General features: G+C 38.1%; 1 protein-coding gene across 1 annotated transcript; it reads left to right on the forward strand.

Annotated features, from left to right (window-relative positions):
• Positions 1-650: 650 nt before the first annotated feature.
• ABCE1 (ATP binding cassette subfamily E member 1) lies at positions 651-27,316 on the forward strand (the record flags this gene model as incomplete). The annotated part of the gene is made up of 17 exons (XM_080697434.1): positions 651-783; positions 2,894-2,979; positions 5,504-5,601; positions 6,372-6,489; positions 6,847-6,984; positions 7,336-7,405; positions 8,005-8,101; positions 8,863-8,952; positions 13,786-13,907; positions 17,173-17,394; positions 19,012-19,071; positions 19,170-19,228; positions 21,948-22,058; positions 22,149-22,291; positions 22,428-22,550; positions 25,017-25,128; positions 27,269-27,316. Exons 1-17 carry the CDS (start codon positions 681-683, stop codon positions 27,314-27,316), a joined length of 1,800 nt encoding a protein of 599 aa, XP_080553560.1. The 5' UTR covers positions 651-680.

The raw sequence follows: 27,316 nt of genomic DNA on the forward strand, positions 1-27,316 counted from the left end.
TTTGGTTTATCTTGCTTCATGAGATTGGATTGAATGTATGGATTAAGGAAGGATTGAAATCTTTGGTATTAACTAACTGTTCTACCTTGTAAAAAAACTGAGATAAAATTTTATTTTACTTGGTTGGGTCTTATGTCATTGAGAGGTTTTGAAAGTTTTCTTGTGTATATGTATATATGTATTTGTGTGTATCTATACACACACATATACATATATAACTATAACTACATATATGTACGTAAGGATTTTTGTATTTATATAGTTCAATGTATTCCTAGGTTTTTGTTTGTTTTGTTTTGTTTTTGCGGGTCTGGGGATGGAATCCAGGGGTATTCGATCTCCAAGCTCTACTCCCTGCCCTATTTTTTATTATTTATTTTGAAGCAGGGTCTCACTAGTTGCAGAGGGCCTCACTAAGTAGCTGAGATTGTCAGCAAACCATGATCCTCTGGTCTTAGCCTCCTGAATGCTGGGCTTACAAGCATGGGCCACCATGCCCAGCTGTTTGTTACTTATTATAAGTAGCAGTTTTTCTTCCAGATAATCATGATCTCTCCTTATAATGATTATTTGTCTAACTTTACTGCCCTTGAATTATTTCTCTTGTTTATTTGAATTTGCCCTGATTTTTTTTTTTTTTTTTTACTAGAAGAGCTGGATATTCTTACTTTCTTACAATTATGGCAGACAAATTAACAAGAATTGCTATTGTCAACCATGACAAGTGTAAACCTAAGAAATGTCGACAGGAGTGTAAAAAGAGTTGCCCTGTAGTTCGAATGGGTAAGTTGCTTTGTAGATCATTTAAGGATAAAGGAAGGTTCTTGAAAGAAAATAAACTGGTTTGTAGTTTTGTATGTGCTTTAGCATATATTTTTGTTTTTCTTTGTGATACTGGGAATTCAGCCTCCAGCCCTATTTTATTTTTTATTTTGAAACAGGGTCTCACCAAGTTACTGAGGTTGGCCTTGAACCTGCAATCCTCATGTCTCAGCTACCCAAGTACTTAAACAAATCACAAATTACAGTTGTGCACCACTGTGCACGGCTTAAGCATATATTTTGTAAACTCCTTGAGTTTCTTTAAGCTATTCAGATGCAAAATACAAAGCAAATTATAAACTTATAATTCTTTAATGTCATGGCAGGAGGGTTGCCAAAACTTTGTATTTGATACAGTTTTTATTTTAGAATATTTGTATTTATTTGTTTATTGGGGGAATTCTGAGGATTCTACCTCTAAGTTATAACCCCCAACCCGATTTTATTTCTTATTTGGGAATGGGGGGTCTCACTATGTTACAGAGGGCCTCACTAAGTTGCTAAGATTAGCTTCAAACCTGGGTAGTCTTGTCTCATCCTCCCCAGTACTTGGGAGTACATGGCCACCATGCCCAGCTTTCAATGTTTGTATTTTAAATATCCTCATATTTAATTGTTTAAAGCCAAGTGTTATGGCTGGCAGACCTGTCATCCCAGTACTTGAAATGCTGAGACAGGAGGATCACAGGTTCAAGACTGGTGAACAGGAACTTAATGAGACCCTGTTTGAAAAATAAAAAGGGGTAGAGGTGTATCTCAGTCTTAGAATATCCCTGGGTTCAATACTAGTACCACAAAAAAGGAACTTTGGGGGAGTGGAGATGAGCTCCGTGATTAAATGCCCCTGGTACTGCAAACAAAAAATTTAGATGTCATCTGTTATTGTTTGCCATGCTATAAAGAAATGTCATTGTTAATATCCCTAATATCATGTTTAATTTTACTTGTATATTACAAGACTGCATACCTTTTTGAAGATCTATTAATCCATCTGTCATAGTTTGCCTTACCAATTCTAGGGCATATTTTGTTTTACAAATTAGAGATTCACATAAGCCGGGTTTGGTGGTGCACACTTGTAATCCCAGTACTTGGGAGGTTGAGACAGGAGGATTGTAGGTTTGAAGCCATTCTTGGAAATTTAGTGAGGACCTCTACAGGTGAGACCTATTTCCAAATAAAAAATAAAAGTATAGCTATGAATGTAGCTTAGAAGTAGAATTCTCCTGAGTTCAATGCCCGGTACCATAAAAATAAATAATTTTAAAAAGATAAAGATTCACTTAGCATATGTGAGGCTTTAAGTTCAAACTCCACACCAAAATGGAGGGAAGAGTGGATTGAGGTCAATCAGCTTAACAACAAAAATGCTTTAGCCAGGCATGGTGGTACACAGCTATAATCCCAGTACTTGGGATGCTGAGACAGGAGGATCACAGGTTTAAGGCCAGCCCTAGCAACTTAGTGAGACTGTCAGCAATCTAGTGAGACCCTGTTTCAAAATAAAAATTAGAAAAACATGTGGGTGTAGTTCAGAGGTAGAAGTCCCTTACGTTCCATCCTTAGTGCCAATAAATAAACAAATGTTTCAAGATCTGCCATATTTTCACTAATAAATTTTCTTTCCTAGTAGTAAAAAAAAGTCATACTTCTATTACCTGACAAAAATTATTTGTATAATTCAACTGAGAAGTATGATTCAGAAATCTACCCCCACAAAACACTGATTTAAGATATCACAAATGTATTTCTTTGTGTGGCCTTTGTGTTTTTGTTGTTGTTATTTTGTAGTAGTAGTGTTGAATCCAGGGGATTCTATTACTAAACTACATCCCAGGCTCCTTTCTGCATTTTATGTTAAGACACGGTCTCCCTGAGTTGCTGGGCTGTCTTAGAACTTGAGATAATCTTGTCCCAGTCACTGAGATCACATTCATGTATCACATCCAACTGCCCTTTGTTTTTGAATATTTGCATATGTCTGGAAATTTGGAACCAGCATAAACTAACTAGCAATGATCAGAAAATTTTAGAAAGGGAAATGACTTAATTGTGTCTTTTTCTTTTCCAGGAAAATTATGCATAGAGGTTATACCCCAGAGCAAAATAGCATGGATTTCTGAAACTCTCTGTATTGGTTGTGGTATTTGTATTAAGGTCAGTGAGAATATATTTTGTTTATTGATTTTTTTTTTTTTTTTTTTTTTTTGCAGTACTGGGGGTAGAACCCAGGGGCATCTCTGAACTATACCCCCAGCCCTATTTTTTTTTTAATTCTTTATTTTGAAACAGTGTCTCACTGAGTTGCAGAGGGCATAAGTTAGCTGAGGCTCTCCACAAACCAGGATCAACCTCCCAAATGCTGGGATTAAAAGCATGCATCACCACACCCAGCTTGGATCAAACGTGCGTGCGTGTGTGTGTGTGTGTGTGTCGAGGGATTGAACCTGAATCCAGGGGCATTCTAACTCCAGCCTATACCCCCAGCCCTAATTTTTCTTTTTCTTTTTTGCAACACTGGCGGTGGAACCCAGGGGCATTCTATCTTCGAGCTATACTCCCAGCCCTATTCTTATTCTTTATTTTGAAGCAGAGTCTCACTAAATTGCAAAGCGCCCCACTAAGTAGCTGAGACTGGCTACAAACCTGCGATCCTCCCAGCCTCCCAAGTACTGGGATTACAAGTGTTTTCCACTGTGCCCAACTTATAACTGCTTTTAAAAAGACAAAATGTAAAGCAAGTCAATTTTAAATGTAAATATAAGAAAATATTCTTGATATCAGTAATACTGCTTTTTTTAAATTAAGCTATAACTTTGAAAACTTGTACTTGCTGTGCACAGTGTTGTAAAGCCAGTTCCAACTTAATTGGTTTCTCTTTATTCGCTTTTTTTTTTTATATACTGAGAATGGGACCCAGGGGCATTGGCATTCTACCTCCAAGCTACACCTCCAGCCCTGTTTTTTTTATTCTTTATTTTGAAACAGGGTCTCACTGTTTCAGAGGCCTCACTAAGTAGCTGAGGCTTTCCACGAACTGCAGTCCTTTTTTCTGAGCCTCCCAAATGCTGAGATTAGAAGCATGTCCCACCACACCTGGCTTTTCTATTCACCATTTTATGAGAAGAACTTTCTCCAGCATATCTACCAGAATGTTTTGGAAATACAAATAGAAAAACTATGATTGTCTTACATGTTTTTTCAAGTCTGTATTTTATTTTAAATTCACCATTTTAAAATAGAAATACACAGCCAGGCATGGTGGTACACACTTTTATCTCCAGTACTTGGGAGGCTGAGACAGGATTAAAGGTTCTTGAGACCAGCCTCGACAGTGAGGTGAGATCTTCAGCAATAAGGCTAGAGTGTAGAGTGCCCTTGGATTCAGTCTCCAGTAACACACACACACACACACACACACACACACACACACACACACACACACACGAAATTCACCCTTCAAGCTAGATGCAGTGGCACACATCTGTAATTTCAGTACTTGGGAGGCTGAGACAATAGGGCTGCAAGTGCACGGCAGCATAGGTAATTTTGCAAGGCCCTGTTTCAAAGTAAAAATAAAAGGACTGGAAGTATACCTCAGAGGTAAAATACCCCTGGGATCAGTCCCCATTACCACACACACACACACAAATAAATGGATGGATGGACGGACGGGCAGGCAGGCAGGCAGGCAGAGAAATTTTTAAATTGATTTTTTTTTTTTTTTTTTTTGTACTGGGGCTAAAACCCAAGGGCATTCTACTTCTAAGTGACACCCTCCATCCTATTTTTTTATTCTTTATTTTTATTTTGAAACAGGGTCTCACTGAGTTGCAGAGGGCTTTACTCAATAGCTGAGGCTAGCCACAAACCTGCGATCCTCCTATCTCAACCTCCCAAGTACTGGGATTACAAGTGTGTGCCACCACACCCAGCTCAAAAATTCTTTTTTCTAACTTACTTTTAATTAAATTTTTAAATCTTCTAGTATATTTTACACATGCTTCTATTGAGTTTAATCCAAGAGTGAATTTTTTCAAAAGCTCAGGTTTTGTTTCACTGAGTAATTTGATTCGTCTTCACTGTTTCGGTGGTGGTGAGCAGTTAATAAAAGGTATACTCTTTGAATGTGCAGCCACCATTATTTATACTTCTGAGATACTTTTTTGGACATAGTACCACTCATAATGACATTTTTTTCCATGGGTATTCATTTCAACTGATAGTCAAAAATTACTTTGAATATGTTTTTCTACAATTTTTTAAAATACAAATTTATTTAGAATTAAAGCATCTTGTTCGGGCAGGATGGAAAACAGTCAACAGAAGGCATGAGTCCTTGATCTGTACAGATAATGCTAGCTATAGTTGGGGTGGAAATAGCCTATAAAAAGGGTAAAATTCCTAACATTAAAGGACTTGAAGGTGGGGAAAGAAGCACACAAGGACAGGAAAGGAAAGGAATCTGTTCATATAGAATGTGACACACTGGTGAATGTGGGAAATCATAGAGTCACAAACGAGAATGTCAAATTAGTACATTTTTGCTTTCCAAGTTTGGGTTTTGAAAAACTAAGAAAAGGAGATGAAACAATATTTCACATCTTCATGAAATTCCATTTTAGTTGTGTGTATATTTATATCAATTAATAAAAAGTTAATTCTTTATTTTAAAAAACAGAAGTGCCCCTTTGGCGCCTTATCAATTGTCAATTTACCAAGCAACTTGGAAAAAGAAACAACACATCGATACTGTGCCAATGCCTTCAAACTTCACAGGTATATTTTCAAGTCAACATTTCTATTTACTTCAGTCTAGTTAAGAATAAAATACATTTGAAATCTTCAGAGAAATGCAAATAGAAAAAAATTATACCACCCACCAAGAAGAAAGAGAAAGAATGAATATAGTACCCTTAACCCCAAATAACTTTTAAGAGATGTTGCCTTTGATTTTCTTAACCTATTAATCTTACCTATAGAGGATATCAGTCTGAACTTGGCTATATTAAATCACATGGTTCTTAGTTCTTTGAGGTTTCTATCTGCTGAACATTAATATTTTCAATCTGAGACTCTAGATTTTGCAAATAAGATATTTCTCAACCTGCCAGCTTTAAGGAACCAACTGCAGCAGGGAGAATGAAGTGGAGTGTTTCTGGGTTTTGTGGTACTTCTCTCCTTGTAAGTAACTGGCAGGCCAAACGGAAATAAAAATGACTGTGACGCTGCACCTGCTTTGTGATTTTGTACCAAAACAATTTGCTATACATTAAAACTGAGTCTTAATATGTCAAGAAGAAGTATTATAGAATGGATTTTGAATAAGAATGAATAAGTAAAGTTTGGAATAATATTGGTTATTCCTAACAACTGTTTAAGTTAATCTTGACTGGTTTGTTTTCTCATAGCCAGTAATATATGGCCTATATTTCTTAACTTATTCATGGATATTTGTGACATGCAAGTGCATTAAAATACATTGTTGTGGTATTATGTAGCTATTCTTACCTATTTCTGAATTGTTTTTGTTTTGAATAATGTAATAGGTTGCCTATCCCTCGTCCAGGTGAAGTTTTAGGATTAGTTGGAACTAATGGTATTGGAAAGTCAACTGCATTAAAAATTTTAGCAGGAAAGCAAAAGCCAAATCTTGGAAAGTATGATGTAAGTTAATCTCTTTAGATGTTTTTATGAGATTTTTAAAGGGAAGGATGTTTAAGGGATTTTTTTATGTTCTTAATTTCAAGATTAATTGTGGATTTAATGCAGAGAAACTAAATAAAGCTCTTTAAATCTTTTATTAAAAGATCTTAATTAAAATCTGTTAGTGCTATGTACTGAAAGTTCTATTTTCTTGCACTGTTGTGACTTGGTATACCTTGATTTGAAATTAAGTCTACCTCAAATCTTAAATTTGAAGCCAAAAGTATTCTGTTTGGATTTATATTCTTCTTTGTATAACATTCATCCTCTTTGCAATTGTATTTACTTAAATTCTGATCATTATTTATGTGTTTCTAGGATCCTCCTGACTGGCAGGAGATCTTGACTTATTTTCGTGGATCTGAATTACAAAATTACTTTACCAAGATCCTAGAAGATGACTTAAAAGCCATTATCAAGCCTCAATATGTAGACCAGATTCCCAAGGCTGCAAAGGTGAGTTGCTTTTTAGGTAGAATTTATATATATTGTTGGTTTTGGTGGAGATATTAATTATATCAAAGTAAACTTGCTTTACTTTGTGATTCTAATACTGAAGAAAAGCCCACACCTGTAATCCCAGTATTTCAGAGGCTGAGACGAGGATCACAAATTTGAAGGCAGCCTCAACAATTTAGTGAGATCCTGTTTCCAAAAAATAATAATAATAACAACAACAACAACATTATAGGGCTGGGGATACAGCTTAGAAGTAGAATGCCCCTGGGTTCAATTCCTTGTACAAAAAATAGTAAGAATAAATATTGAAGGAAAATAATCTTAATTGTTTTGGGTATGTTATGACAGGGGACAGTGGGGTCTATTTTGGACCGAAAGGATGAAACAAAGACACAGGCAATTGTATGTCAACAGCTTGGTAAGTTTTTATTTTGTAAATACGTTTTAAAAGACCCTAAATTTAGCTGGGCATGCATGCCTGTAATCCCAGTACTTGGGAGACTGAGACAGAAGGATCACAGGTTCAAGACCAGCTTCAACAACTTAGATTCTCAGCAACCTATCAAACCCTATTTCAAAATAAAAAAATAAGCCAGGCATTGTAGCACATGCCTGTAATCCCAGTACTTGAGAAGCTGAGACAGGAAGAATGCAGATTCAAGCCAGCCTCAGCAACTTAGTTAGGCTCTCAACAATTTAGAAAGACCTTGTTTCCAAATAAAAAATAAAAATTTTTTTATGACGATGGGGATGTAGCTCAGAGGTAGAATGGCTTTGGGTTCAATTCTCAGTACTAGAAAAAGAAAAAAGTCCCTAAACTTAAGGTCATAAAGGTATACATCTTTATATGGATTACTGGAATAAATGGGAAAATCTGCAGTAATTATCGTATTTTATATTATACAACTTTCAACTAAAATAGCATGCCAGCCCAAAGTGATGGCATGCAGTATGTTGCTGTGAAGAGGTAAAATGCGCTTTGTAACATTGAACACCATGCCTCCATGTATCTTATAGATTTAACCCACCTAAAAGAACGAAATGTGGAAGATCTTTCAGGAGGAGAGTTGCAGAGATTTGCTTGTGCTGTCGTTTGCATACAGAAAGCTGATATGTAGGTTACATTGCAATTTTCAAATATTTTAATCCTTCTTTTACATTGTTATTTGCAATGTTGCTAATCAGTGTTTTTTAGAGGAATTAATGATATATAGGGCTCTTATTGAAGATAGTCAGTTGTGCATCCACTATCTTTTGTCATTAGTCTCAAGGGGGGAAAAACTAATTTATTTTGATAGATTAGGATTTATAGATCCCAACTTTAAGACTTGAGCTTTACAACAGGTCAGCATGCTTTTGAAATACTTGTACTTAAAAGAGGCCCTTTTGACCATCGTAGGTCAGAGTAGCTGTAGGAGAGCGAACAGGAGAATGAAAAGGGCCAGTTGCCTTCCTGCCTTCTAGAGCCTGCTTTTCCCAAGTATTTATTGCGCCCATCTTTTCCCATGATGCTGCTGTCTAGCGTAGGCTAGCTCTTCACAAAGGATTCTGTGAATTCTGCAGTGTCTCCCAAAAGGCCATTTGCTTTAATGCACCTGGACTTTAGCTAATTAAAAGAAAAGTTTTCTACACGAATTTAGGTTGCATGTCAGGATATTATTCTTGAGGGAGGCAAATTTAGTGTACAGTTCTGCTTTTCATAATTGTTTTCTTTCTAATTCTGAACAAAATAAGAAATTTTTACCATTACAAGTAGACTGTTCATTTGTATATGAGGAGATTTTCTTACGTTAAATCAGAAGCTGTCAGTACTGTTAAAATAACATGTAAAATGGAATAATGTTTGTCTTTCAAAATTATTCTTATTTTCTGCAGTTTCATGTTTGATGAACCTTCTAGTTACCTAGATGTCAAGCAGCGTTTAAAGGCTGCCATTACTATCCGATCACTAATAAATCCAGACAGGTAAGTACAGAGTTGGAATGTTTCTGTGTTGTTCTTTTTTGAGCATAAGCTGGGCCTGATAGCGCATGCTTGTAATCCCAGCACCTGGGAGGCTGAGACAGTTGGATCGCAGTTTGCGGACAGCCTCAGCTAGTCAGTGAGGCTCTTTGCAACTCGGTGTGACTCTATTTCAAAATAAAAAGATTCAGAAATAGGGCTGGGTGTGTAGCTCAGAGGTAGAATACCCCTGGGTTCTATCCCTAGTACCTCAAAAAATAAATAAATAAAAGTAAAGATTGAGTACTGTCATCTACTTAACATTTTTTGTTTGTTTTTCATTTTAGTTTTACCCTCATATTTACTTTGCTCTATCTAGAACAGGTTCTTAATGCATGGTGCATATATTAACACCATTTCTAGCAAACTTAGGAATACTCTAAATGCAAATTTTTTCATGTGTATATTCCTTTTGGGAAGTAGATCCTTAGTTTTACCAGATCCTTAAAAATAAGTCGGTCTCTCTTTTTTTCTTCTTCAGAACTGGGCCTGAGGGTTGAACCCAGGGACATTATGTCCATGCTGCACCTATTTCTTATTCTCAGTTTTGACTAAGTTGCAGAGGGCCTAAGTAGCTGAGTAGTAGACTTCCTTTGTTTTCTTGCAAGATAAGCCATGCATTTGAAAAGATGTTTATCAAATTACTAAGAAGAGGCTTTCTGGTATAAAAAAGTTGCTCTTTCCTGGTTATTTTATCACATAGTAAGTCTGTAACCTAGAACACATAACTAGTCTGTCTTAAAATCTTTCAACTGCAAAACAGGAGTACAACCTAAAGATCCTTAGCAAGGTTACAAGGATAAAATGAGATGATGAATTTTAAAACTTTCAAAACTAATAAGTACCTTAAAAACACATGGTGTTATGATCTCTTAACAAAGGTGGTTGTGAACTTTCTTTTGCTTAGAAAGATTTTCAACACCAATCACTCTGGTGATTCTTGAAATGTTTTAGATTTTTGTGTTTAACAGAGAAATCTTTAGCTGGGCATGGTGGTACATGCTTGTAATCCCAGTACTTGGGAGGCTGAGTCTGGAGGATCACAGGTTTGTGGCTAGCCTTAACTACTACCTAGTGAGGCCCTTTACAACTTGGGGTTGGGGGGGTAGCTTGGAGGTAAAAGCCCCTGGGTTCCATTCTATACTGTCAATTTTTTTTTTTTTTTTTTAAAGATAGTCTTGGATTTATTTTACCTCTGTACATAGCAGAAGCAATAAACATTCCTGGAACCAAGTATGGTGGCACATAATGGTGATCCCAGCACTTGGTAGGGTAGGCTGAGACATGATGATTGCAGGTTTGACAGCCTCAGCAACTTAATAAGGCCTGTTTCAAATAAAAAATAAAATAGGACTGGGTATAATTGAGAGAGAAAATGAGATTGAAATACAGAAGGGAGGTTTAAAAACATGAATGCAATACAAAGAATATTAATTACAGAAAGAAAATTCAAAAGAATGGAGAAAGGAATGAGAATACACCTGTACCTAAATCTTACAAAGAATAACACAGGCAGTTAAGTCAATAGGGCTTTTTAAAAATAATTCCATTAAGTGTAAATTGACAATTATTTCAATCATAAATAGATCAGCAAAATGGAAATAAAAGTCGGATCCAACTATATGTCATCTACCCGAAACATGCTGTTTTTTTTATACTTTTTTTTTATGGTACTGGGGATGAAACCCAGGGGCATTCTACGTCCAAGCTACACCCCAAGCCCTATTTTTTTTTAGGTGTGTGTGTGTGTGTGTGTGTGTGTGTGTGTGGTGATGGTGGTGGTGGTGGTGGTGGTGGTGGTGGTGGTGGTGGTGGTGGTGGTGGTGGTGGTGGTTGTAGTTGTTCCTGGAAACCCTTCTACCTAAGCTACACTCCAAGACACCTATTATTTATATTTCTTTTATTTGGAAACAGGGTCTTTTAAGCCAGCAAGGCTGGCTTCGAACCTGCGTGATCCTCCTGTCTCTGCCTCCCAAGCACAGGGATTACAAGCCTGTGCCACCACACCTGGCTTTAGTCTTGTAATTTTGAAACAGGTTCTCACTGAGTTGTAAAGGGCCTCACTAAGTAGCTGTCCGTGAATTGCGATCCTCCTGTCTCAACCTCCCAAATGCTGGGATTAGAAGCATGCGCCACCATGCCCAACTTATTTTATACTTTCATTGCTACATTATAGTCTCACATGGTAATTTGTAGTTCATAATGTTAGTGCACCTGGTAAGCTTTCCCCTGGCTCCCTCCCCACTCCCTCCTTTCCCTTACATGAAATTGAGATTGGCATTTGTACTCCCACATTTAAGCCTCCGAGCTACACCCCCTGCCCTGTTTTTGTTTTTTGTTTTTTGTTTTGTTTTGTTTTGTTTTAGTCTTTATTTTGAAACAGGGTCTCACTGAGTTGCAAAAGGCCTCACTAAGTAGGAGAGGCTGTCTGCGAACCAAGATCCTCTATTCTCAGCCTCCTGAATGCTGGGATTACAAGTGTATTACACCACGCCCTGCTTAAGTCAATAGTTTTAACCCAAGCCCATTTTGTAGGAAGGGGTGGAGAAGTGGCACTCAGGATTCTACCTCTGAGCCACACCCCAGCCCTACTGTATATTTTTTGTTTTGGTTTTGGTTTTTTGCAGTACTGGGGATAGACCCACAGGTGTTCTGCCTCTGAGTTACACCTCCATTCTTATTTTTTTATTCTTTATTTTGAAACAGGGTCTCACTAAGTTGCAAAGGGCCTCACTAAGTAGTAGCCGAGGCTGTCCTCAAACTGTGATCCTCCTGTCTCAGCCTCCCAAATGCTGAAATTACAAGCATACACCACCACACCCGGCTCCTGTATTTTTTTATTGAAACAAGGTCTTGCCAAAATTGCTGAGGCTGGCTTCAAACCTGTGGTCCTTTTTTCTCATTTTCCCAAGTACTGGAATTATAGGCATGTGTCACCACACCCAGCTCCAAGCTCTTTTTTTATAGCCTCTTATTATGCTAAAATGAAAGTCATAGATAATATCTACCTTCATAGAAACTATAAAATGTCAAATAATGTCCCTAGCCATCATAAAAAGGATTTGCACAATTGGCTGGCATGTGTTCAGTAAGTAAATGTTTGGACAATCACTAAAAGACATCAGGTATTTGCGCTCATAGTGAATATAAACTGAATATGAAGAGATCAGGAGCAGTGCTGCATAGAAAAAATACAAAGGTGAAATAAATAGGTATGGATGGGCCTCGTGGGGGAAAAACTAGTGAGGAAAAGTAATACTAATACATCAGGGGACCAGGTGACCTTAGTTGTAATAGAAATAATACAAAAGACAAGACTTGAAGTAGAAAAATTAGACATTTTCACAAGTGTGCTGATCTTATTGATTTAGTTAAAATAATTCACATGTAGTGATAATACATATGAATGACTTTTAATAAAAGTCACTGAAAATACATATTCATCCTAAAATGTTGTATGTCACAGCGTACACTCAGTCTTTAATGCTGTAGAAAGATTATAGAGATCATATCTAACAGATTTCTTTCTATCCTGTTGATAACCTACAGTGGCAGACTGAAGCCGTAACTTGGTCTTCTGTCTGCACAGTCTTCTTTTGAAAGGAATAGGAGTAAGGTTTGACAGGAATCAGTTCTGACAGTTATAACAGGCCTTCAGGAGGAGGGGAGATTTTTTTTACATATTAGGAAGGATATTCCTACAGTTGGTACAATTTTAGATGGACCTTAAGGAAGGGTTAAATAGCGCTTTAACAGGTAGAAGATTTTTTCAGGAGACTCTTAAGGAAAACTAGCCCTCGGACATAGAAAAATGAAGAAATCAATTATTCAGGAAAAATCTATTTTCAGTAGATAATTAACAGAGAGTTTTGTAAGGTGCTAAAAGAGGTTCTAAACCGGGCATGGTTGCACACGTTTGTAATCCCAGTACTTGAGAGACTGAGACAGGGATGGAGGTTCAAGAATTGCCTTAGCAAGTGGCGAGACCCTCATCAACCTAGTGAGGCGCTGTTTCAAAATAAAAATAAAGTAGGACGGGGGGTGGCTCAGAGGCAGAATGCCCCCGAGTTCAGTCACCAGTACCACAGGAGGAAAAAATTGATTAGAGTGGACCCTTGGAGGTGAAATGCCTCTGTGTTCGATTCTTACTTTGCAAAAAAATTATTTAAGGAATAAGTTTGTAGCTTAGTGGTGTAAAGCACCCTTGGGTCCAATCCCCAGTACTACAGTAAAAATTAAAATATGCTGGGAGTGATGGCACACGCTTGTAATCCCAGCACTGGGAAGGCTGAGACAGGAGGATCACACAGGTTTGAGGCCAGCCTCAGCTACTTAGGCTCTCAGCCTAAGTACTTAGTGAGACCCTGTTTCCAAATAAAGTATAAAAAAATAGGTCTGGGAGCATAGGCTGGAGGTAGAAAAGCCCCTGGGTTCCACCGCCAGTACCACAAAAGAATAAAGTATTAAAAATAGGGCTGGTGGATGTAGCTTGGAGGTAGAATGCCCCTGGGTTCAATCCCCAGTACCGCAAAAAAAATCAAATGTTGTTACTGGCAGAGCACATTTGTTTCATATATCTGTAGACTCATGAGAGCTGGAGTTTTTTCTTATAGTTTAGGAAAACTTTTTAAATATGGTCATTGATGATGAGCCTATTGTGCTATACTCTTTACACTTAAATGATTTAATATATATCCTAAAGCTTACAATACTAGTAAAAATAATTAGTTTTATAGGAATATTAGCAGATTGTATGTTATGCTAAATTTAAGAATAAAAGTGTGTTTTGACTTTCAGATATATCATTGTGGTGGAGCATGATCTAAGTGTGCTAGACTACCTTTCCGACTTCATCTGCTGTTTATACGGTGTGCCCAGTGCGTATGGTGTAGTCACTATGCCCTTTAGTGTGAGAGAAGGTAACTTGAAAACTTTTCACACATGCTGTGTTGTCTTCTACTCGTGCTTGGGACGTGTATTATTATTGATATTCAGTAGTTTTTTATTCTAATATTAATATAAAATTACCTCTTGGAATTCAGTCACCAAAGAGAAAATTTTGTACACTTATACAAATTGATGTAAACTATTTTACATATACATATATATAAGGTTATACACATCATTTGTTACAAGTCTTACATTGAATTTTCTGTTAGGAGTGTTTAGAAATGCAACTTTCCTATTTTTCCTACATTAGAAGTCTTCCATATTTTGGCTCCTGGAGTATTTGTCGTCTTTAATTTTCCTTTGAGAGAACAATACTAGTAATAAAACTCTTAAAATACATTCCGTTCTCATCTAAATATTTGTATTTCAAATTTGCTATGATCTTTGTTGTAAGTTTTTGGAGCTCATGCTATTCAGAAATCTTAATCAGTAGTTGAGTGAGTATATTAAATTTCTCATTTATTTTTCTACTTTCCAGAGAGGGATTTTCTGGCTTCTTTTTTCTGTGTCTCTTAACCTGTGTAAGCTGAGAAAAATAGAAACTACCAAACACAGCTGGGCATTGTAGCACACACTTGTAATCCCAGTACTTGGGAGGCTGAGACAGGAGGGTCACACAGGTTCGAAGCCAGCCTCAGTTACTGAGTGAGGCTCTCAGCAACTTAGTGAGACCCTGTTTGCAAGTAAAATATAAAGTAGGTCTGGGAGTGTAGCCCGGAGGTAGAAAGCCCCTGGGTCCCACCCCCAGTACCACCAAAAAAAAAGTTAAAAATAGGGCTGGAAGTATAGCTCAGAGTTAGGAATGCCCTTGGGTTCAATCTCCAGTACCACAAAAAAAAAAAGAAAAAAAAAAAAGAAAACGAAACTACTGAATACTGAATGGCTCCTGAAACAAGTACCAGTGTGTTCTCCAACATTGTGTACCTTTTGCTTCTTTCTTCTGTTTTATTACTTTTATTTTACTTTATATATATTTATTTCCATCTATGTTTTTAAACTGCCAATTTAAAGCACTAAAAGGACTGCTTAGTTTATATCTTGGAGAAAAGTACAATATTCTGAAAGAACTCGTGTAACCTTAGTTCCATGAGTGGTAATGGATGTTTTAAAATTTATGAAATTGCATAAATATTTTAGCTTAAGATGTAGGAAAGTGGCTAGGCACAGTGGTACACACCTGTAATCTCAGCTCTGAGGAAACTGAGGCAAGGAGGATCTTTGATTCAAAGCCACCCTGGGAAACTTTGTGAGATCCTACTTCAAATAAAAGGGGCTGGGAATATAGTTCAGTGATAGGCTATTCCTAGGTTCAATCCCTAGTGCTGGCCAGGGCTAGGGTGTAACTCAGTACTAGACATACACAAAGTGTTGTTATTATTATTGTTGTTACTATAGAACTAAATGTCAGTCTGGCTTGGGGTGGTGATGCTTACCCAGTATTTGCGAGGCTGAGACAGGAGGATCACAAGTTCCAGGCCAGCCTCAGTAGCAATACCCTGTTGCAAAATAAAAGGGGCTGGGGGTGTAGCTCTGAGATTAAATGCCCCCGTGTTTAAAAAAAATAAAAAAGATATCAGAGAGGAATTTTTATTACATACTTGCATAAACATTCTAAAAAAATAATACAAGCCAGGCGTGGTGGCACATGCTTGTAATCCCAGCGCTTGGGAGGCTGAGACAGTAGGGTCACATAGGTTCGAGGCCAGCCTCCGCTACTTAGGCTCTCAGTAACTTAGTGAGACCCTGTTTTCAAATAAAGTATAAAATAGGTCTGGGAGTATAGCCCAGAGGTAGAAAGCCCCTGGGTTCCACCCTCAGTACACATCACACACACACACACACACACACACACACACACACACACACATATTTTAAGGAAAATTTCAGTTTTGCTTATAGTAGTCTTAATGATGGCAGAACCTATTATTGGTGCTTTATTTTTTATAATTAACAGATTTATTGTGTATCTTCATGCCATTTAGTACTTTTATTTCTTATTTTTTGTAGTGCTAGGGATTGAACCCAGGAGCATTCTAACTTCAAGCTATACCTGCAGCCCAATTTTTTATTCTTTATTCTAAGCTGGGTCACACTTAGTTGCAGAGGGCCTCACTAAGTAGCTGAGGCTGGCCTTAAACCCAAATCCTCCTGTCTCAGCCTCCTGTGTACCGGGATCACCGGTGAGCACCACCACACCTGGCTCATTTAGTAGTGTTATAATCAGGTGAACGATGATGTGTGGATGCTTATCATTCTTCACAATCCCAGTTATAAGTGCCCTGTCTAATCATTGTGCGATTCAATAAATGTTTCCTTATGAGGTGTTTAATGATGCCTCGTCTGTTAAAATGATGGAAACCAGAAATTGCACTTACTCTGCTTTTCTTTTAGAAACTGAAATTAGTGCGGTATATATAAATGCTCTCTGTGAACTATAAAAATGATTATGGTATGAATTCATTTTTTAATTGTTAAGACAGGTATTGCAGTAGGAGTAGAAAAACTGGCTTGCTGTGTTTTTTTTTTTTACTAAAGTCACTCTTTTTTTAAGCTTTCGTTTCTTTTGTGTGTGTGTGGTGTTGGGGATTGAAGCCAGGGGAACTCTCTATGAGCTACACCACCAGTTTAAATTTTTAGTAATTTTTTTATTTTGAAACAGGGTCTCACTGAGTTCCAGAGTGTGCGCCACCACGCCCGGCTTGAAGTTAATTCTTATACAATGTTCTTCTGAAACTGCAAAATTAATCTCACAATGCAGTAAACTCCTAACTTTCAGATGTATCGTTATTTATTATTTGAAATTGAATATTCATAACTTAAATTGTTATTTAAAAAATTATAGCTGGGCGTGGTAGCACACACTTGTAATCCCAGCACTTGGGAGGCTGAGACAGGAGGATCGTGCAGGTTCAAAGCCACCCTCAGCTACTTAGTGAGGCTCTCGGCTACTTATTTTGAGACCCTGTTTTTGAATAAATTATAAAATAGGGCTGAGGGTATAGCCCAGAAGTAGAAAAGCTGCTGGGTTCCACCCGCGTACCATAAAAAAAAATTATTCATTCTCCAAACTATTTTACATCAATCTGAGAGTATTCCATTAAAGTATAAAATAGGTCTGGGAGTATAGCCTGGAGGTTGAAGACCCCTGGATCTCATCCCTAGCACCACAAAAAAAAAAACAACAACCACCCAAAAAAAACTTTACTAATGTGTTGACAATTTTACTCCCAATAGGTATAAACATTTTTTTAGATGGCTATGTTCCAACAGAAAACCTGAGATTCCGAGATGCATCACTTGTTTTTAAAGTGGCTGAAACTGCTAATGAAGAAGAAGTTAAAAAAATGTGTATGTATAAATATCCAGGGATGAAGAAAAAGATGGGAGAGTTTGAGCTAGCAATTGTAGCTGGAGAGTTTACAGATTCTGAAATCATGGTGATGCTGGGGGAAAATGGTAAGTTTTCTTTTTTTTTTTTTTTTTTTTTTTTTTTTTTTTTTAATGTGTAGAAAGTCGATTCTGTTATTTATTCCATGGGAATTTTTGACTCAGTTATAGGATCAGCAGCTGAGTTTTGAATCCATAAGTTTCTCGGTGTAGCTCCCTATTGTTGTGGTATTACGTGATTTCACTGTCATTTAATAAAAGTATTTCCTAATTTGTTTCATAACCTCAATTGAAAATAAATTGGTTTTTTATGTATTAATATGACAGTTAATTTATCTTGCAAAATGACTAAGAAGAAAAAGATAAACTGATAATTTGGAAACAGTTTAGTTGAAAAGTTTTACACACGCTTGTAATTCCAGTCAGTACTTGGGAGGCTGAGATGGGAAGATCCAGGTTTGCGGCCATCCTCAGCTACTTAGTGAGGTTGTCCACAATTTACTAAGACCCTGTTTGAAAATTAAGAATAAAAAATTGGCCTGGGGGTGCGCTTGGAGTTAGAATGCCCCTGAGTTCTATCCCCAGTACCACCAAAAAAAAAAAGTTTTTTCCTACTGTCCTAGTATACTTCTATTGGAAACTTTCCTTATTTTAAATTCAAGATATTCTGTATTCCTTCCTAATAGTCTGTCCTCATTTGTAATCTTGTACTACCAACATTTTTAATACTGTCATAATAAATATAGCTGTAAAATAAATTTGACCATTAAATATCTGGTGTTGGTTTTATACTTTAAAAATAAACAATTTGTCTTATAATCTTACAGCTTACAAAACTTTAGAAGAGTTTTATGAAGAGATTGTTGCAGTATATCACTCTTCAATCACCAGAAATTTAATAATTGGGTTGCAATTTAAACATTTTATGTAACTGGACTTAATATGATGATATCTATTATAAAATAACCTATCCCATTTAATCAAATTGCGTGCATTGATAATTTAGTTCAATAAGTCTTGCTTTTATAGCACTGGGGATTTAACCTAGAGGCAGTCTTCCTCAGAAGTACACCCATTGCCCTATTTTTATTTTTATTTTGAAAACGATCTCACTAATCAAGGAGAGTCTCACTTAAGTTTCTAAGGCTGGCCACAAACCTGGGGTCCTCCTATCTCAGTCTCCCAAGTACTGAGATTACAAGCATGTGCTACCACGCCCAACTTCATTAAATCTTTAGGAATCTGTTCCAAGACTTAAACTTTCTAAGGGTGTGTGTGTCTGTGTCTCAGTGTTACTAGGTATTGAAAATTGAACCCAGGAGCTATACCTCCGGCCCTTTTTATATTTTTGTTTGTTCAAGCTACCTTGCCTTGGTTGCTGAGTATCTCTGAGGTTGACCTCAAACCTGTGATCCTGCTATTTCATCCTCCCAAATACTTGGATTACAGGCATGTGCCACCTCACTTAGCTTGGGCTACTCTTTATTTCTCCTGATAATAAGCTTATACTGATATTTCAGACGTGAGCCATGAAAGATTTAAGTATTTTTCTGTATCACCTTCAGATTTCAAAGTGTCAGTGTGTGTCTTTCAAACAAATTTCTTAGTTAAAAATAGTAGGACTTTGTTCTTTATTTAAAATGCAAAGCATCTTTCAGGTAATTTGTTGGTATGTTGTGTCACCAGGTACAGGTAAAACGACGTTTATCAGAATGCTTGCTGGAAGACTTAAACCTGATGAAGGAGGTATTGTTGTAAATGTTATCTTTTTACTCTATTCCACATAATAAACTTCAAAGATCTGGGCAGTTTTTCATGTCTTATGTACTTGTATTATTTTGCAGGAGAAGTGCCAGTTCTAAATGTCAGTTACAAGCCACAAAAAATCAGTCCCAAATCAACTGTGAGTTGTTGACTTTTTTTATTTGGTTACTAAAGAAAATTTGTGTGTGTCTGTGTATTTACACACACATATATATGTATATATATATACTTATATAATCTTATATTAAGGGGTTTGGGATGTCACTCAGTGGTAGAGTATGTATTTATTGGTATGCTCAAAGTTCTTTGGTTCAGTATCCAGCACTAAAAAAAGTTTATTATATTAAAATTAGTCAAATAAGCTGGGAATGGTGGTGCACACTTATAATCCCAGCATTTAGGAGGCTGAGACCAGAGGATCATGGTTCGCAGACAGCCTCCGCTACTTTGAGGCCCTGTTTCAAAATAAAGAATGAAAATAGGGCTGGAGGTGTAGCTCGGAGGTAGAATGCCCTGAATTCCATTCACAGTACCACAAAAAGAAAAAGAAGTCATTAAATTCTGTATCTAATTTTTATTTAAAGTGATGAATGAATATATTAAAACTACATTCTAAGCCAAGTATGGTGGTACAGACATCTAATCCCAGTACTTCGGAAGCTGAGGCAGGAGGATTACAGGTTTGAGGACAGCCTCAATTAGTGAGACTCTTAGCAACGTAGTGAGACTTTGTTTCAAAACAAACTTTGGAAGTAGAATGCCCCTGATACCACATATCCTGGTTCATTTCCACTACTAGATGTGCGTGTGCGTGTGCATGTGTGTGTGTGTGTAAAGCTCAGTGGTATCTTGGGTTGTTCCCAGTACTAACAAAAAGTGGCAGAGAGGGAGGGAGGGCACCCACAAGATGGAGGAAAACATTTGAACATTAGGTACCTGAGTGGCTTTTATCTATACAGGATGTATAAAAAAGATGTTAACATAATTTTTAAAATCCTTTCGAAAAGAGAATATTTTTCCAAAATAAAAAAATACAAATGACCAGTAGATACATGAAAAGATGCTTAGTCATTAGAGAAATGCAAACTTGCTACCGTGAGGAAGCACTTCACACTCAGTAGAATGCCCAGTCTAAAATACAGTACAGTGCTGGTGAGGACTTAAGGAATCAGTACTTTCTATGTCACTTGTGTGAATATAAAATGGCATAGCCACATGGGGAAACAGTGTAGCATTGTTTCAGCATAGAGTTACCAAGTTCCAAGCACTGAAAACAAAACCATGTGTAGATTATTTAGAGCAACTTTATTTGGAGCAACCAAAAAGTGGGAATAATCCACTGGAATCAGCTTGTGAATGGACAAGCACATTGTGATGTATCCATACGATGCAAGGTCATTGTCTGTAAAATGAAATGCTGAAAGCATGCTGCAGTGTGGATAAAACTTGCCAAAGTCTTGCTAATGCTAGAACCAGGCATGGTGGCGCATGCTTGTAATCCCAGCACCTGGGAGGCTGAGACAGGAGGATCACACAAGGTCAAAACCAGCCTCAGCTACTTAGGCTCTCAGCAACTTACTGAGGCCCTGTTTCCAAATAAAATATAAAAAATAGTCATTAGAGAAATGCAAACTTGCTACAGTGGGAGTATAGCCCAGAGGTAGAAAAGCCCCTGGGTTCCACCCTCAGTACCACCAAAAAAATACGATAAATAAAATAAAAGTCTTGCTATAAACCTCCTTTGATTTCTGCAGGTTTTGAATGCGCTTTTTACGTACCTTGCTTACACTCAGTATCTCACACTCAGTGTTATGCCCATTTCAAACCTGGATAAGGTTAGCAGTGACACGTTTTTACCACTGATACTTTAAGTACTGAAAGCTTTTAAGATCTCAAATTCAGCCCTAACCTGAGAAAGGAAGCAAAAGCATCTAAGGATTCAACTCTAGATTCAACTTCATTGTGGTACATTTTGAGTTAATCTTGTACCTACTTGACCTTCAGAATTATTCCTACTCTCAAATGATTTTTTTCCTGCAACATTCATTTGCTTACTGTTTTTAAATGTTAATACTGATTTTTTTTTTTTTCCGTTCTGGACATGAGCATTAAGTAGAAGGTCTCAAAGTAATCCATAGATTTTGGATAAGCGTTCCGAGTTAAATTTACAAAGCAGACGTACTGGCGCACACCAGCAATACCAGTACGTGGGAGGCCGAGTCAGGAAATCATGGTTTCCAGGCCAACCTCAACAATTTAGCAAGACCCTGTTTTAAAATTAAAAAGCAAAAGGGGCTAAATGTATATCTTAGAGGTAGAAAGCACCTGGGTTCAATCCCCAGTACCTCCCCCCAAATCCAACTTATATATGTTAATGGCAGACTTACAAAGTTTTGCTCTGGAATAGAACTTGGTTAAGATTCATAAATGGCAAAGTTGTGTGCCGCCAAATGCTGTAGTACTCGCCTGTAATCTCTGGAGGGTAGAGTGGCAAAAGGAGTGCAGGTTCAGATCAGCTGGGGCAATTTACTGAGAACTTCTCTCAGAATAAACGTAAGGAGGACTGGGAACACAAGTGTAGTTCAGTGGTGGAACCCTTGCCTAGCATACACAGGGCCCTGAGTCCAGTCCTTAGTGGCACAAGAAGTTTTTCGCAAGCTGGGCGTGGTAGAGCATGCCGCTAATCTCAGGAGAGGAAGATCTAGGGTTTGTGGCCAGCATCAGCAACTTCCTGAGGCCTTGTTTCAGAATAAACTAGGGCTGGATTTAGCTCAAAGGTAGAATGCCCTTGGTTCAATTCCTAGTACCACCAAAAAAACCTTTTATACTGACAACACAATTTTTTCCACTAAAAACAGGGAAGTGTTCGCCAGTTACTACATGAAAAGATAAGAGATGCTTATACTCATCCGCAGTTCGTGACTGATGTAATGAAGCCTCTACAAATTGAAAACATCATTGATCAAGAGGTACTCTTAGCAGGATTATTTTCATTTTTTAAATTTTGCTATTTTAGATCGGGGATGTCTTTTCATGGTTTGCTGAACTTCTTCCACTAGGTGCAGACATTGTCTGGCGGTGAGCTGCAGCGAGTGGCTTTAGCACTTTGTTTGGGTAAACCTGCTGATGTCTATTTAATTGATGAACCGTCTGCATATTTGGACTCTGAGCAAAGACTGATGGCAGCTCGTGTTGTAAAACGGTAATATCTTGCTGTTAAGTATATTGCTTTTGATTTTTTTTTTTTTTTTGTACTGGCATATAAGTGTGCTAAGTGTAACACTTAAATGCTCTGTAATGCACAGCTATAAAAGATTTCCAAATCTTTGTGTTTTTAGTTTCATACTCCATGCAAAGAAAACGGCCTTCGTCGTGGAACACGACTTCATTATGGCCACCTACCTAGCAGATCGGGTCATCGTTTTTGATGGTGTTCCATCTAAGAACACAGTTGCGAACAGGTAAAATTACCTTTTAAAATGGCCAAAATTGAGGGGTGTGATGGTGCACGCTTGTTACCCTAGTATTTGGGAGGATGTGACAGGAGGATTGCAAGTTTGTGGCCAGCCTTAGCTGTTTAGTGAGACCTTGTTTCAAAATAAAGAATAAATAGGGCTGGAGTGTAGCTCAGTGGTAAAATGTTCCTGAATTCCATCCCCAGTACCACACAAAAAAATTAAAAATAAATGAAAGGATTACACTCTAACTTTTCAATATTCTGTTCTGTGACTCTCAAGATTGTTCTTATTGAATACTGGATGGAACTGTAGAGAAGATTGAGACATAATATGGAAATGTGGGACGGGGGGATAAGCATTTAGGGCCTGGGCCCTCGCCTTTTCTTTCAGGCTAAAGTCTGTCTATCGTGTTATTTGGATTTTCTGAACCGGGGATTCATTGGTAAATAATTCATTGGAAACTGTTCATTTTGTATGTGACAGAAAAAGAAAATTCAAAGAGTGATTTGTGTGACTTAGTGATTGAGCTAACATTAGATCCCAAATGTCTGATACTGATCTACATCAGAGTTAATAAATAAATTGGCCGGGCGTGGTGGCGCACGCTTGTAATCCCCGCGCTTGGGAGGCGGAGACAGGAGGATCGCGCAGGTTCGAAGCCAGCCGCGCGCGCTGGCTTAGGAGACCCTGTTTCCAAAAAAGAAAAATGTAAAAATAGGTCTGGGAGTGTAGCCCGGAGGTAGAAGGGCTTCCAGGAACCCCAGTACCACCAAAAAAAAAAAAGAATAAATAAATTTACTTTTTTCCTTTAATTTTTTTACTAAAACATAGCAATTTAAGATTCTGTAAGGGCCAGGCGTGTTAGCGCATGTTTGTAATTCCAGCGTTTGGGAGGCTGAGCCAGGAGAATCATACAAGTTCGAAGCCAGCCTCAGCTACTTAGTGAGGCTCTCAGCAACTTAGACCCTGTTTCCAAATAAAGTATAAAAATAAATCTGAGAGTATAGCCCAGAGGTAGAAAAGCCCCTGGGTTCCACACCCAGTACCACCAAAAAAAAAAAAAAAAAAAAACAATTCTGTAAGTCAGCCGGGCATGGTGGCATTTATAATCCCAGAATTCAGGAGGTTGAGACAAGAAGATTATGGTTTGCGGACAGCCTCAGCTACTTAGTGAGGTACTTTGCAACTCAGACCCTGTTTCAAAATAAACTATAAAAAAATGGGGCTGGAAGTGTAGCTCAGAGGTAGAATGCCCCTGGGTTCTATCCCCAGTACTGTGGGGGGGGGGGCTGTAAGTCTCTTTATGAGTCTTGTGTTTTTCCAAAGTAATGATTCCAGGTGTGTTCAGTGGTAGAGCACCTGCCTAGCATGTACAGGGCCCTGGGTTTCATCCTTAGCACAGTAAATAAATGAATGGAGTCATACTTCTGTCTTAACTGTTTTATCCTCATCAGAAAAACTGTTCAAATTGTGTACACAAATATATATATAGCCAAGCAAACTATTACCCAGTGTATTAAAACTTTATCCCCCTGGGCATGGTGGTACATGCTTGTTACCCCAGTAGTTGGGAGGCTGAGACTGGAGGATCGCATGTTCTCGGCCAGCCTCAGCTACTTAGTGAGGCCCTTCTACAACTTAGTGAGACTGTTTCAAAAGTTATAAATAGGGCTGTGGCCTGCCGTGGTGGCGCACGCTTTTAATCCCCACACTGCGCTTGGGAGGCTGAGACAGGAGGATCGCACAGGTTCGAAGCAAGCCTCAGCTACTTAGTGAGGCCCTCTGCAATTTAGTGAGACCCTGTTTCAAAATGAATAAATAGGGCAGGGGTTGTAGCTCGTAGATCGAATACTCCTGGGTTCCATCCCCACACCTGCAAAGAAAAAAAATAGGGCTGTGGGTGTAGGTCAGAGGTAAAATGCCTCTGGGTTCAATTCCTATTACTGGGGGGATGAAAAAAACAACAACATTTCATCCCCAAAGTTGACTAAATTTAAAATTGCCCCCTCCCCATATTAGAGATGGAACCCAGCAGGGGCATTCTACCTCTGAGCTATACTCTCAGCCCCATTTTTTTTTTAATTCTTTATTCTGAATCAAGGTCTCACTAAGATAGTCAACCTGACTAAATAGCTGAGGCTGTCCTTAAACCTGAGATCCTCCTATCTCAGCCTCCCATTTACTGGGATTATAAGCTTGAGCCACTGCGCCCAATCCAGATCAACATTTGGAGATTTAAATTTAATCAGAGACCCAGCATGGTGGCCTTGTGGTACTCACGTGTGTAATCATGGTACTTGGGAGACTGAGACAGAAGGATAATGGGTTTGAGGCCAACCTCAGCAACATAACAAGGTCCTATTACAAGATTTTAAAAAAGGGCTAGGGTTGTAGCTGGGAGGTAAGATACTCCTGAATTCAGTCTCTAGTACCAAACAAAATTTTTTATAATCAATTTTTCTTTCGTAGTCCTCAGACCCTTTTGGCTGGCATGAACAAATTTTTGTCTCAGCTAGAAATTACATTCAGAAGAGATCCAAACAACTACAGACCGCGAATAAACAAACTGAATTCAATTAAGGTATGTGGAAAACTATTTTAAGTTATGGATAACTTAAAGTAGTTAAAAGCCTGTTGCTTTCAAAAATTAATTCCATATTTCATATGTCCAAAGATCCATGTTTTTTAATATACTTGTACCTAATGCACATTTCAGGCAGTGCAGAATGAACACAGGCAGAGTTCTTCATAATCCTAAGAGTTACTATATTCACTGTTGTGTTCTAGCTTAATTGACATTTAAAATGTCTTGGAGTCAGGTGTGGTGGCACACAATTGTAATCCCAATACTTGAAAGGCTGAGACAGGAGGATCACAGGTTTGAAGTCAGCCTCAGCAACTTAGTGAGGCCCTCAGTAACTTAGAACCTGTTTCCAAATAAAAACTGAAATAGGGCTGGGTGTAGGTCAGAGGTAAGATGCCTCTGGGTTCAATCCTCATTACCACGAAATACATAGATATGTCTTGGGAAGTTTACTCATTGAAACAAAGTTCTAAAGACTACTTTAACCACTTTCCCTTAATTTTTTTATATATTTTAATACACAATTGAAATGTGTATTTTAAATGTCTGAACAAGCTGGATGTGGTAGCCTGTGCTTGTAATCCTAATACTTGGAGGCTAAGACATAAGGATTAAGGTTCAAGGCCAGTCTCAGCAAGTTAGCCAGATTCTCTTTCAAAATCTAAGGGGACTTAGGGTATAGCTCAGAGTTAAAATGGGCCTAGGTTCAGTCCACAGTACAAAGAAGTAGTGTGGCATACATACATCCACCACAGCATTTGTTTTTGTGTCTGTAGTCCTGACTTTGCTGCTGAATGCAAACTCTAGGAAAGCCATAAGCTAAGGCATCTTGCACATACTTGTATTCTTGAACACCTAAAACAGTGGCCGGGTGCTTTCCTGCACTTTATATTTTGTTTATAAGTGACTGATGCTACTTCCTGGACAACACTTTCATTCGTTCGTTCATTCATTCGTTCGTTCGTTCATTCATTCATTCATTCATTCATTCATTCATTCATTCATGTTGGCAGTAACAGGATTGAACCCAAGGGCATTCTACCTCTGAGCTACACTCCCAGTCATTTATTTACTTACTTATTGGTAGTGCTGGGGATGGAACCCAGAGGCCTTCTACCTCTCCAGGCTACACTCCCAGAACTATTTTTTTAATATTTTTTATTTGAAAACAGGGTCTCACCAAGTTGCTGAGAGCCTCACTACGTAGCTGAGGCTGCCTTTGAACCTGCATGATACTCTTGTCTCAGCCTCCCAAGTGCAGGGATTACAGCGTGTGCCACCACGCCCAGCATTATTTTTTTATTTTGAAACAGGGTCTAAGTTGTGGAGGGCCAAAGTAGCTGAGGCTGGCTGCAAACCTGCAATCCTCCTGTGTCAACCTCCCAAGTACTGAGATTACAAGTGTGCGTCCCACACCCAGCTCAGCCATAAAATTGAATTTCCTGTGAATATTATGAACACTTGGTATTGTTATTTTAGAGGCTAGACTCATAGTTCAGTCCCCAGGTGTACCTATTAGTCATGTCTATATTGTGCCCTTTTATCTTAAGACAGTCATAACTTAATCCTAATAAGGGAGTAGCTGGGCTGGTAGGTTCTATGGATTGTTAACTGGTCACTCTTTAAACCGTTTGGGGGAAAGTGGCATTTCTTGAGTTAGCAGTATGCTATCTGTGAGGTCAGGAGTTTAAAGTTGAAGTTATATACAGTAAAATAGAAGCCAAGCATGGCGGCAGAGACCTGATTACTGTACTTCAGAAGCTGAGACAGAAAGGTCGCAGGTTTGTGGTGGCCTCCACAAGACCGTTTCCAAATTACAAATAAAATAGGGATGGGGATATAACTCAGAGATAGAATGCCCTTGGGTTGAATCTTCAGCACAAGTAGTTGAATAGAATTGCAATACATGGAAATTTTTGTATGTGTGTAACTTTTTAAAGGGACTTGAGTTGGTGTGAGTGAGGTGGTAGTGCATGGGGTGGGTGCAGAGAGTAGTGATCTGAGGAGTGGGCCAGGAATATTCACAGCCAGGTGGAGGTGTACAGATGTGTGTAGACACTGCTGAGAATACCTGGGGTGAAAGTTTACATGTAGGAAAATGACACTGCTAACTGCTGTTGCTTCTCTATGTTTTTAGGATGTGGAACAAAAGAAGAGTGGAAACTACTTTTTCTTGGATGATTAG

The sequence above is a fragment of the Muscardinus avellanarius genome (assembly GCF_963383645.1).
Source record: "Muscardinus avellanarius genome assembly, chromosome: 6".
Lineage (NCBI taxonomy): Eukaryota > Metazoa > Chordata > Mammalia > Rodentia > Gliridae > Muscardinus > Muscardinus avellanarius.